This window comes from Ceratotherium simum, chromosome 8 (assembly GCF_057802395.1).
Source record: "Ceratotherium simum simum isolate JZ-2026a chromosome 8, ASM5780239v1, whole genome shotgun sequence".
Taxonomy (NCBI): domain Eukaryota; kingdom Metazoa; phylum Chordata; class Mammalia; order Perissodactyla; family Rhinocerotidae; genus Ceratotherium; species Ceratotherium simum.
Window position 1 is genome coordinate 85,538,733 of NC_141907.1, and position 13,821 is coordinate 85,552,553.

The window sequence follows — 13,821 nt, forward strand, 5'->3', positions numbered from 1 at the left end:
CTAACACAGCTCATTTTATATGTCGTCATAGATTAGAATATAAACTATTTCACATTTTATAAAACATCGTTGAATTTTAATTATTAAAAAAGATCCAATTCTCTGTGATTAACTATTTCTACCTTGCTTAATCTTCCTAGTAAATAGTATAATGAAAGTATCCTACAGGTATATTTCCATCAGTCAACTTTTAGAGATGAACTGTTTAATTAATGTAATAATTACAAATAGAAAATATCAACATGCCAAAAGAGAAAATCATTTAAAAACCGCATAATTAACTAAAAGGGAGAATTTTAAAATTTTCTCATTGGTTCAAATTTTCTACTGGAGAATATAGTAAATTATCACTGTCTATAATTATTTATGCTCTTGAGATATTTTCACTAAACTTAAACATTTGTCACATTCGAGTAGCTATATTTATGATATATTCATAATATTCATTAGCAGTCATCTTTTTAATGTCCAAATAGATTTATAGTAATATTTTAAGAAATATTTTTAAAGATTAGCTTTTACAATAATGCAAAGGTAATTAGGAATGTACTTCTGTGGGAAAAAATCATAAAACAAAAATATCTGAAGATCTTAATCTCTGAAAAAATAAAACAAAACAAAACAAAAGCAAAAACCTTTTATGGGGTGAACTTATCCTTTGTTAACTGAAAAGTAGTTCTGCATAGGAAAGCCACAACTCCCACATAATACAAATGCTGCATAAGGGACATTTATCTTTATGCAAGTGTCCCATCTCTAACAGAGATCTGACATCACAGTGATTTCTCTTCCTATCAGTAATAATATGACCACAAGTAGAAATTAAGTTGCCAATATTTCTGCAAAATTTTTGTTCTTTATCTTAGTTTTGCTTACGGACTCCACTTGGAAGAGCTATAATAAAAATTCTGCCTCTTTTTTTTTTCCACCAGCCTCTAATATTTAAAATAACTTTACTCAAGGTATACTTGGAAATCTACCTGGGGATCAAGTCCAAGCCCAGCTCGTATTAGGATAATGGTAAGGGCAGTGTTTCTTAACGTTGAAGACCACGTGTTACTAATATGGACATGCTCACTGATGAATGGAACATTCCTGATGGTAAAGCCAGCCAGTAACATGCCTTAAAAGAAAGAAAATAAAGCATGTCTGATTCAGTTCATTTTTTCCAAGAGAGAAAACAGAAATGTTTAATTTCCCCTCTTCAAACACACTATGTCTCTAATTACTTTGGTGAAGGGCAGGTTACATACAAGTAGAAGAGGCAGCATAAATAAAGGAATAAAGATAAGAAATGACATTTCTCAATAGGGTTCAACAAGTAATTCAATGTTGCTAGAACATAAGGGGCAAGGATAGGAGGGGGAGAATGGGCAGGAGGGGACAGATAGTGGAAAGATATCCCCACCCCTGCTTTGGCAGAGGAAGGCACCATGGCAAAGTTTTAGCTGGGAAATGACACAATGAGCCTTGCACTTTCTAGGTGATAGTCTTCGTGAATTAGCTAGATATAAAACTGGAGGAGAAACCAATTAGAAGTCTCTGCCATAGTCCACGGAATATGTGGAAACAAATAGCCTAAGCTAGGGCAAGAGTGGAAGTTTTGGAGAGGAGGAGAAAAGATTCAATGAATACTTAGGAGGTGCTGAAAGGGTGTTATAGACATAGAAAGGGTGTTAGAAATAAGATGGAGACAGTATCTCTATTGACATTGTACTGAATATTTGGATGTATTGAATACTTAGAAGAAAGGAGACAGCTCTGATGGAAGTTGTTCCACTAATTTTCCTCTGTCCAGCTGGAGAGTTATATAATAATGGTGATGAAGAAACAGGGTATAACTCTGGTTAGCCAGAGGATGAATCCATGAATATACAGGGTGGAGATGCCCCCAAACCACAGGACCCTTTGTTGTCCTAGTCACTATAATATTTGAATCTTATTATTGTATTTGAGTTGGGTTATCTATAGAAAAAATTATGTCTTTTCCAAATTTTTACTTTTCCATACTACATAAAATTAAGTAAAAAAAAGTCCATTAAGTGATAAAGCAAAAGGAATCATTTATTGAGTATATTTAAATTCTTTTAATAATACATTTCAGAAAAAATCTGTGTGTGTGTATGTATAGAGAGAATAAATACTCTACAAATGAGCCATATATACACATATATAGTAAATACATATATAAAAAGCTATATAGATCATTTTACATTGAAATATTTCTAAATTATATCTACTCTGACTAGAATATGTTCATAATTTACATATAGTCAATAACAAAGAAATGAGAGGTAATTATACACTTACCAAGAAGAGGTGGAAGTTGAGGCACTGAAGGTATTCTAATGAGTTCCAAAAGTTTCCCCCCAATAATGGAACTATAAAAGATAATTAACACTCCAAATAAATTTCCACCAGGGAGAACTTCAGGGCCTGAGAGTGACCAGGTTATACACCATATCATAAAAAGTACAACTCCTGAAATATAAAAAAGAGCACATATCTATAGATCCACATAGACATAGATCTATACATATAAAAGATAAATTCTATTTTATTAACTATCATTAATTAATATCATATTAATATCAAATATCATATTAATAGCCATAATACTATGTATCATATATAACGATATATATGATATGTATGATATATAATGATACATAGTGTAGGCTAATGTTGTGTGCTAGTATGATTGATGAAATATCTGTAATAGCCATAATACTATGTATCATTATATATGATACATATCATATATATCATTATATATGATACCTAGCATAGCCTAATGTGTGCTAGTATGACTGATGAAATATCTGTTTAACATACATCCAAAATCTCTGTCAATTTATGGGACAAGTTTTAAACAAAGCATTTTTATTGTAAAAAATATTTTTAAACTATACGTGAATCCTTTAAAGTGCTAAATATTTTTCATAATATATGACATTTAAAAAATGTCATGGCAATATGATTAGATTTACTTCATTTTATATTTTATTTTATTATTATTATTATTTTTTTGCTGAGGAAGATTTGCCCTGAGCTAACATCCATTGTCAATCTTCCTCTTTTTTTCCTTGAGGAAGATCAGCCCTGAGCTTCCATCCATGCCAATTTTCCTCTACTTTATATGTGGGACACCGCCACAGCATGGCTGGTGAGTGCAGTAGGTCCACACCCAGGATCCAAACCTGTGAACCCGGGCCACTGAAGTGGAGTGCGCGGAACTTTAACCACTCGGCCACAGGGCTGGGCCCTTCATTTTATATTTTAAAGTAGCTTTTCCATCATGAATAAAAAGATGATTGGTTGCGATAAGAATTAGCAAATTTGTTGAAAATCACAGCGACACGGTGCCAAATTTTTTAACAGGAAAAGACTAAATCTTTGTATTGAAACATAACTCAGTTGATATTTGGTATAAATTATTAAAGGGAGTGAGTGCTGGGAAAAAAGTAAACCTGGTCTTTGGGAGAACATAAAGTATCTTAGATTATGTGTAGGAAGTAGAGGTGGACAGGGTGAGTAAGGATAAGGTAGCAGACATCTTGTTTCTGGCAACCAGATACAAAGGAAAGGCCTAATTATAGGGGAATCCATGGGTTTCTGTGAAGGGCAGATGGTTGCACTGTGAACTGCCATCTGCAAATTAAATGGCTAACTTCATTTACTATGAATCACAATTTCTAATTCTTTTTCAGGTTCTTAAAACAGCTTAAGTGCATTCTTAACCTGTGACCCCTTTTTGGCTGCATAGAACTGTCGAGGGTAAAAGAGGAGGATTTTGACAAGCTCAAGGCTGGAAGTTAGAACTAAGATTCTTGTCTCCTCCCCTCTGATTACTGCCACTCCACAAAACTGGAACACTTGAAGGACTGAACTTTTATTAAAAGAATGGGCCAGAAAATATGATTCTACTGACAAAAGGAGATGACAAGGCAGTTTGTTTGTCTTAGCTGGTCTCTGGGTGGCAAAATCACCTCTAGGAATTCATACATAGAATAAGCCTCAATTGAATTATGTTTAGGGCTCAGATTTACATGATTTGCATGGTTTGGGAACCGCCAAACCCTAAACCTAGCAGAAAAAGTGTCTTCTCAGGGAACTATCCTTAGGGTACTTAGTAAATGCCAGTTCAAAATATCCCTAATAGACACTCCTGATTCCCGACTGCATAAAGTCCGAAAGGTAAAGCTCCACTGCATCTGAACTTAAAATAAAAACTTACAAAATAAGAAGTAATCCTCTATGAGCAAAAGTTGATGGATACAACAAAGAATGAGATTAGATATCAAAAAACCTTAGCCAATAGAACCACTAGACAGACACTATAAAATATTTATTTTCAAAGAAACTCAAGACAATTTAAAAAGAATAAAGACATAAGAAAAGAAATACTTGGAAATATTGTAAAATAATCAAATAGAACATCTAGAAAGAAACTAAAAAAAATCACTGAAATTTAAAAAAATCAGGGGCTGGCCTGGTGTCCTAGTGGTTAAGTTCACGTGCTCCACTTTGGCGGCCCAGGGATCGCAGGTTCAGATCCCGGTGTGGACGGATGCACCACTTGTCAAGCCATGCTGTGGCGGCTTCCCATATAAAGTAGAAGAAGATGGGCATGGAAGTTAGCCTAGGGCGACTCTTCCTCAGCAAAAAGAGGAGGATTGGCAACGGATGTTAGCTCTGGGCTAATCTTCCTCACACACACACACACAAATCACTAGTTACCTTACACAGCCGGTAATATGACTTACAGTTAGTCATATTTCATGGAATTTTACTAACTAGATATTTATTTGAATAAACACGCACCTCCTTTAAAATTAATCTATTTGCTATCTTGCCCAACACCAAGCTGAGAGCAGATAAACTAAATGAATGGAAGTTTTTTTTTGTTTTGGTGAGGAAGATCAGCCCTGAGCTAACATCCGTGCTAATCCTCCTCTTTTTGCTGAGGAAGACCGGCTCTGAGCTAACGTCTATCGCCAATGCTCCTCCTTTTTTTTCCCCAAAGCCCCAGTAGATAGTTGTATGTCATAGTTGCACATCTTTCTAGTTGCTGTATGTGGGATGCGGCCTCAGCATGGCCGGAGAAGCGGTGCGTCGGTGCGCGCCCGGGACCCGAACCCGGGCCGCCAGCAGCGGAGCGCGCGCACTTAACTGCTAAGCCAGAGGGCTGGCCCCAAATGGAAGTTTTGATTAAGTGAAAAAGAGGATGGGTGGGGTGAAGGGAGAGAAGGAAATAAGAACAAAACCAAGTTAGTTCAAGATGGCAGAGAGGGCACACAAGACTTAACTAAAATAAAAGTACAGAAATACAAAAAGGTATAAACATACCACCATGAAGAGAATTGGGGGAGAAGAAAGAGTGGCTGTCACATAGTTCTGGGGGGTGAAAGCAGATAGGGCCAAGTTGAAGGATGCAAATAGGTGGAGAAAGCTGCAGCCTTGAATATGTGAGGGAGCTACAGAAATCCATCTGACAACGGAAAGTGAAAGAATCTCTGGGCTTAGAGAGAGTATACAGCTAAAGGCAGGAGCGAGAAAAGGGGCTGATGAGAGGGAAATTAATCAAGGGTTTGTAAATGGTACAACAGCACCAGTCAGCGACTCTGCTCCTCTCTCCATTGCATGGATTGCCATATCCGTGACAAGATAAGATAGATATACGATATGAATGATAAGATAGATAAGATAATGCTAGCTTAGAGACTGCTAGCATTTATCATACTTTAAATAGCTGATTGGATTATCTAAGGGAGATCTAAAGCTTCAAGAGTGAACGTCTCATTCTGGCATGTGGAAAGTCCATATCCTCATAGTCAGCTCTGTGTTGATTCACCACAAACCAAAGCCTATCAGTCAATAAAGCTTTGTTCTGCCCTGTTCCAGGCAGAAGACTGTCTCAGAGGAGGGACTCCACAAAAAAACAGTCCTACCTTCAGAACAGCAGAGTATACCCATATAAGCTATTGAGACTTTCCTTCTCTAATCCTCCTCTTTTTGCTGAGGAAGACCGGCCCTGAGCTAACATCTATTGGCAATCCTCCTCCTCTTTCCCCCTGCCCAAAGCCCCAGTAGATAGTTGTATGTCATAGTTGCACATCCTTCTAGTTGCTTTATGTGGGACGCAGACTCAGCATGGCCGGAGAAGTGGTGCGTCGGTGTGCGCCCGGGGTCCGAACCCAGGCCGCCAGTAGCGGAGCCTGCGCACTTAACCGCTAAGCCACGGGACCGGCCCTGGTGCAGCACTATTTAAAACATTATGGAAGTTGTGCAAAAAATTAAAAATAAAACTATCATATGATCCAGCAATTTCACTTCTTGGTATTTGTCCAAAGAAAATGAAAACTCTAACTTGAAAAGTTATACGCACCCCCATGTTCACTGAAGCATTATTTACAATAGCCAAGATATGAAAACAACGTAAGTGTCCATCAGTGGACGAATGGATAATGAAATTGTGGTATATACACAATGGAATATTATTCAGCCATGAAAAAGAAAGAAATCTTGGGCCAGCCCTGGTGGCCTAGTGGTTAAGTTTGGCACGTTCCACTTTGGCAGTCCAGGTTCGGTTCCCGGGCAGAGACCTGCACCACTCATCTGTCAGTGGCCATGCTATGGCGGCAGCTCACATACAAAAAGAGGAAGATTGGCAACAGATGTTAGCTCAGGGTGAATATTCCTCAGCAAAAAAAAAAAAAAAAAAAGAAGGAAATCTTGCCATTTGCAACAACATGGATGGACCTGAAGGGCATTATGCTAGGTGAAAAAAGTCAGACAGAGAACAATACCATATGATCTCACTTACAGTGGAATCTAATACAGCAAACAATCAAGCTCATAGGTACAGAGAACAGATTGGTGGTTGCCAAAGGAGGGGGGTGGGAGGGTGAGCAAAATGAAGGGCATCAAAAGGTACAAACTTCCAGTTATAAAGTAAATAAGTTATGAGATTGTAATGTACAGCATGGTGACTATAGTTAATAATATTGTATTGTATATTTGAAAGTGACTAAGAGAGTAGATCTCAAAAGTTCTTATCACAAGAAAAATATTTTTAAACTATGTACGATGACGGATGTTAACTAGACTCTTATTGCAGTGATCATTTTGCAATATATACAAATATCAAATAATTATATTGTGCACCTGAAACTAATATACCTCAATTTAAAAAATTTAAGAAAAAGGCGAAATTCAGGAATTTTTGGAGAAATAAACGCTGAGAGTATTGCTAGAAGACCTACACTACAAGAAACAGTAAAGGAAAACTTGTAGGCTGAAGGAAAAGAATCCCACATGGAAGCCCAAATTGCCAGAAATAAGTGGAGAGAACCAGAGAATGTAAATATGTGGACAAATATAAGGGAATTTTTTTAACTTTTAAAAAAGATTTGGGCCTTTTAAAGCAAAAATAATAAGAATGTAGAAGTAAAATATATGATAAATCTAGCACGAAGGGTGGAAGAGGGATAAATAAAGTCATTCTATTGCAAGGCTTTCCATATTATATTGATGTGAGCGATGGCTACCAGGGTGTATACATTTGTCAAAATTCATTGAGCTTTGCACTTAAGACCTGTGCTCTTTGTGGTATGTTAACATTATTGTAATTCAATAAAGTATTGTTAACCACAAAAAAATTCATGAGATGATGGAGAGTTTGGGGGAAACAAACAAAAGTATGATACTGACAAATAGGGTAAGGGTTAACAAAAAATTTTGGCAATTATGAACAAAGCTGCTATAAACATCCATGTGCAGGTTTTTGTGGGCATAAATTTTCAGCTCATTTGGGTAAATACAACCAAGGACTGTGATTGTTGGATCACTTGGTAAGAGTATCTTTGGTTTCATAAGAAAGTGCCAAACTGTCTTCCAAAGTGGCTGTACCATTTTGCATTCTTACCAGCAATGAATGAGAGTTCCTGCTGCCCCACATCCTCACTGGTATTTGGTGTCAGTGTTTTGGATTTTGGCCATTCTAATAGGTGTGTAGTGGTACCTTATTGTTGTTTTAATTTGCAATTCCCTAATGACATATGATGTTGAGAATATTTTTACACGCTTATTTGCCATCTGTATATCTTCTTTGGTGAGGTGTCTGTTAAGGTCTTTTGTCCACTTTTAATTGAGTTGTTTCTTTTCTTATTGTTGAGTTTTAAGAGTTCTTTGTATATTTTGGATAACAGTCCTTTATCAGGTGTGTCTTTCACAAATATTTTCTCCCAGTCTGTGGCTTGTCCACTCATTCTCTTGACATTGTCTTTCGCAGAACAGAAATTTTTAATGTTAAAGAAGCCCAGCTTATCAATTGTTTCTTTCATGGATTTTGCCTTTACTAGTGTATCTAAAAAGCCATCACCATTCCCAAGGGCATCTAGACTTTCTCCTATGTTACCTTCTAGGAGTTTTATAGTTTTACATTTTACCTTTAGGTCTATGACCAACTTTGAGTTAATTTTTGTGAAAGATGTAATGTCTGTATCTAGATCCATTTTTTTTGGACATGTATGTCCAGTAGTTCCAGCACCATTTGTTGAAAAGACTATCTTTCTTCCATTGCATTGCCTTTGCTCCTTTGCCAAAGATCAGTCGACTATATTTATGTGGGTCTATTTCTGGGTTCTCTATTCTGTTCCATTAATATATTTGCCTAGTCTTTCACCAACATCACACTGTCTTGATTATTATAGGTTTACATTAAGTCTTGTAGTTGGGAAGCATCAGTTTTCCAACTTTTAATTTTTCTCCTTCAATATTGTGTTGGCTATTCTCAGTCTTTTGCCTCTCCATATAAACTTTAGAATGAGTTTGATATCCATAGATATCCATAAGATAACTTTCTGGGATTTTGATTGGGGTTGCATTGAATCTATAGATCAAATTGGGAAGAACTGACATTTTGACAATTTTGAGTCTTCCATCAACATGGACAATCTATGCAATTATTTCGTTCTTCTTTTTTTTTTTTTTTTTGAGGAAGATCAGCCCTGAGCTAACATCTGATGCCAATCTTCCTTTTTTTCTTGAGGAAGATTGGCCCTGAGCTAACATCCATGCCCATCTTCCTCTACTTTATATGGGATGCCGCCACAGCATGGCTCGACAAGCAGTGTGTTGGTGTGCGCCCGGGATCCGAATCGGCAAACCTTGGGCTGCCACAGTGGAGCACGCACACTTAACCGCTTGCGCCACTGGGCCAGCCTCTATTTAGTTCTTTTAAATTTCTTTCATCAGAGTTTTACAGTCTTCCTTATATAGATCTTGTACATATTTTGTTAGATTTATACCTAGGTATTTCATTTTGGGGAGTACTAATGTAAATGGTGATATGTTTTTAAGTTCAAATTCCATTTTTTCACTGTTGGTACATAGGAAAACAACTGGCTTTTGTATATTGACTTTGTATCCTGCAACCTTGTTATACTTGCTTATTAGTTGTTATGGGAGTTTATTTTTCTTGATTCTTTGGATTTTCTACATTGTCTAATCATGTCATCTGCGAACAAAGACAGTTTTATTTCTTCCTTCCCAATCCGTATACCTTTTATTTCCTTTTCTTGTCTTATTGTATTAGCTAGGACTTCCAGTACAATACTGAAAAGGAGTGGTGAGAGAGGGCATCATTGTCTTATTCCTGATCTTAGTGGGAAAGCTTCTATTTTATTACCAGTAAGTATGATGGTAGCTGTAGATTTTTAGTCAATGTTCTTTATCAAGGTGAGGAAGTTCCCCTCTATTTGTAATTTGCTGAGAGTTTTTATAATGAATGGGTGTTAAATGCTTTTCCTGCATCTATTGATATGATCATGTGATTTTTCTTCGTTAGCTTGTTGATGTGATAGATTACATTAATCCATTTTCAAATGTAAACCAACCTTGCATACCTAGGATAAATCTCACATGGTTGTGATGTATAATGTTTTTTATACATTGTTGAGTTCGATTTGCTAATATTTTGTGGAGGATTTCTGTATCTATGTTCATCAGAGATATTGGTCTGTAGTTTTCTTTTCTTGTAATGTCTGTGATATGAGAGTAATACTGGCCTCATAGAATGAGTTGGGAAGTATTCCTCTGCTTCTATCTTCTAGAAGAGATTGTAGAAAATTGGTATAATTTCTTTCTTAAATGCTTCATAGAATTCACCAGTGAAGCCACCTGGTGTGGTGCTTTCTGTTTTGGGAGGTAATTAATTGTCAATTCAATTTCTTTAATAGATATATGCCTACTCAGATTGTTTCTTCTTGTGTGCATTTTAGCAGATTGTGTCTTTCAAGAAATCGGTCCATTTCTTCTAGGTTATCAAACTTGTGGGCATAGAGTTGTTCATAGTAATCCTTTTGTATCCTTTTAATGTCCACAGGATCTGTAATGATGTCCTCTCTTTCATTTCTGATATTAGTGATTTGTGTCTTCCCTTTTTTTTTTTCTTAGTTAGCCTGGCTGGAGGCTTAGAGAGCATACATTGTACGATTTTTATTCTTTTAAATCTATTAAGGTGTATTGTATGTCCCAGAATGTGGTCTATCTTGGTGAATGTTCCATGTGAAGCTTGAGAAGAATGTGTGTGGCTGAAGTAGTCTATAGATGTCCATTATATCCAGTTGATTCAGAGTGTTGTTGAGGTCAACTACCTCCTCATGCATTTTCTGCCTGTTGGACCTGTCCATTTCTGACAGAGGGTTGTTGAAGTCTAACTGCAATCATGGATTCACATATTTCTTCCTGCAGTTCCATCAGTTTTTGCCTCACGTATTTTGACACTCTGTTGGTAAACACATATACATAAGGATTATCATGTCTTCTTGGAGAACTGACCCCTTATCACGTAATGCCCTCTTTATCCTTGATAATATTCCTTGCTCTGAAGTCTGCTCTATCTGAAATTAATATAGCTACTTCATCTTTCTTTTGATTACTGTTTACATGATATATCTTTCTCCATCCCTTTACTTTTAATTTATATGTGTCTTTATATTTAAAGGTGGTTTCTTGTAGACAACACATAGTTGAGTCTTGTTTTATGATACACTCTGACAATCTCCGTCTTTTAACTGATGTATTTAGATCATTGACTTTTAAAGCTATCATGGAAATAGTTGGATTAATATCTACCACGTTTATTACTGTTTGCTATTCATTGCCCTTGTCCTTTGTTTCAACTTTTGTCTTCCATTCTTTTTTGCCTTTTGTGGTTTTAACTGATCATTTTATATACTTCCATTTTGTCTCCTTTCTTAGCATATCAATTATACTTCTTTTTCATTTTTTTTAGTGGTTGTCCTAGAGTTTGCAATATACATTTACAACTACAGTCACGTGTTGCTTAACAATGGGGATATACTCTGAGAAATGCATCGTTAGGCGATTTCATCATTGTGCGAACATCATAGAGTGCACTTATACAAAACTAGATGGTCTAGCCTACTACACACCTAGGCTATATGGTATAGTCTATTGTTCCTAAGCTACAAACCTGTACAGCATGTTCCTCTACTGAATACTGTAGGCAATTGTAACACAATGGCAAGTATTTGTGTATCTAAACAGAAAAAGTACAGTAAAAATATGGTATAAAAGATAAAAAATGGCACACCTGTATGGGGCACTTATCATGAATGGAGCTTACAGGACTGGAAGTTGCTCTGGGTGAATCAGTGAGTGAGTGGTGAGTGAATGTGAAGGCCTAGGACATCACTGGACACCACTGTAAACTTTATAAACATTGTACACTTAGGCTACACTAAAAATATTTTTCTTTCTTCGATAATAAACTCAGCTTACTATAACTTTTTTACTTTATAAACTTTTTAATTTAACTTTTTGACATGTGTAATAACACATAGCTTAAAACACAAACATTGTACAGGTGTGCAAAGATATTTTCTTTCTTTATATCCTTATTCTATAAGCATTTTTCTATTTTTAAAAGTTTTTGTTTTTTTACCTTTTAAACTTTTTTGTTAAAAATGAAGACACAGAGTCTGGCCCTGTGCCCCAGTGGTTAAGTTTGACACACTCCACTTTGGCGGCCTGGGTTTGGTTCCCAGGTGTGGACCTACACCACTTGTCAGCAGCCACGCAGTGGCCGCAGCTCACATACAAAATAGAGGAAGATTGGCACAGATGTTAGCTCAGGGCAAATCTTCCTCAAGCAAAAGGAGGAGGATTGGCAACAGATGTTATCTCAGGGTGAATCATCCTCAGAAAAAGAAAATAATAAAAATAAAATAAAAACTAAGACACAAACACACACATCAGCCTAGGCCTACACAGGGACAGGATCATCAAGATCACTGTCTTCCACCTCCACATCTTGTCCCACTGGCAGGTCTTCAGAGGCAATAACATGCATGTATGATAACAATGATAACAATGCTATGATAACAATGATAACCTATGATAACAATGCCATCTTCTGGAATACCTCCGGAAGGACCTGCATGAGGCTCTTCATAAGGAGGTGTCACTCTTTCAGAAATATGTCCATGGTGGTTTGCTTGGTTTGTTTGTTTCTTTTTTTTTTTTTTAAACTATTTATTTATTTATTTTTCCCCCAAAGCCCCAGTAGATAGTTGTATGTCATAGTTGCACATCCTTCTAGTTGCTGTATGTGGGACGCGGCCTCAGCATGGCTGGAGAAGCGGTGCGTCAGTGCATGCCCAGGATCCGAACCCCGGGCCGCCAGCAGTGGAGCGCAAGCACTTAACCGCTAAGCCACGGGGCCGGCCCGGTTTGTTTCTTTCTTTCATCATAGGTTTGCTTGTAAGCAGATAATGCCCATGAACATTCCTCTCTGTTAATGAAAACCTTTCGGTGTTGGGGTCCATGTTTTCAAACTTTTTAAGGAGATTGTTGAGGTCTGCAGAAGCTTCTGCTAAACTTTTCACTGTGAATTTTCTTGGCGGTTCTTCTTTTCTTCTCCTGCAGTTTCCTTTTCTCTTGACTTTTCTCCCTCTATAACATTATGATGGCTATGATGCCACTAGATGATAGGAATTTTTCAGCTCCATTATAATCTTATGGAATCACCATTGTATACACGGTCCATCGTTGACTGAAATGTTATTATGTGGTGCAACCAAACCCACTTTCAAATCACACTATACCACTTCATGGGTAGCACCTCATAATGGCAAGTACTTTCTAGTAACAAAATATTCCTAATTCCTCCTCCTGTTTCTTGTATCACTGCTATCATTCATTTCACTTATGTATTAGCTAGAATCAGTGAATATATTTTTGCTATTATTATTTTGAACAAACTGCTGTTTGATCAGTTCAGAATATAAAAAATAAAAGTTTTTATTTTACTTTTACTTATTCCTTCCCTGATGCTCTTCCTTCTTTTTTTTATTTTTTTTTTTTATTTTTTTTAAAGATTTTATTTATTTTATTTATTCCCCCCAAAGCCCCAGTAGATAGTTGTATGTCATAGCTGCACATCCTTCTAGTTGCTGTATGTGGGACTCGGCCTCAGGATGGACGGAGAAGTGGTGCCTCGATGCGCACCCGGGGTCCGAACCCGGGCCACCAGCATCGCAGCGCGCGCACTTAACCACCAAGCCACAGGGCCGGCCCTTTTCCTTCTTTATATAAATCTGAGTTTCTCACCTGTATCATTTCCTTCTCTCTGAAGGACTTCATTTAACAATTTTCTAGGCAGGTCTACTGGCAACAAATTCTCTCAATTTTTGTTGTTCTGAGAAAGCCTTTAATTCTCCTTGACTTTTGAAGGCCAATTTCATAGGATACAGAATTCTAGGCTGGTGTGTTTTTTTCTCAACACTTAAAATA

The 13,821-nt window shown here is 36.8% G+C and overlaps 1 protein-coding gene across 3 annotated transcripts in view; it reads right to left on the reverse strand.

The window, feature by feature from the left end:
* Positions 1 to 13,821, reverse strand: part of SLC9B1 (solute carrier family 9 member B1) — a 67,074-nt gene that overhangs the window by 24,860 nt on the left and 28,393 nt on the right. For all 3 annotated transcript variants that reach the window (XM_087434657.1, XM_014787918.2, XM_087434656.1), the window contains 2 exons: positions 2,311 to 2,481; positions 981 to 1,123 (listed from right to left, as the gene is read on the reverse strand). In XM_087434657.1, coding sequence (XP_087290783.1) covers positions 981 to 1,123; positions 2,311 to 2,467 — 300 coding nt within the window. In that variant the 5' untranslated portion in view covers positions 2,468 to 2,481. The remainder of the gene's footprint in view (positions 1 to 980; positions 1,124 to 2,310; positions 2,482 to 13,821) is intronic.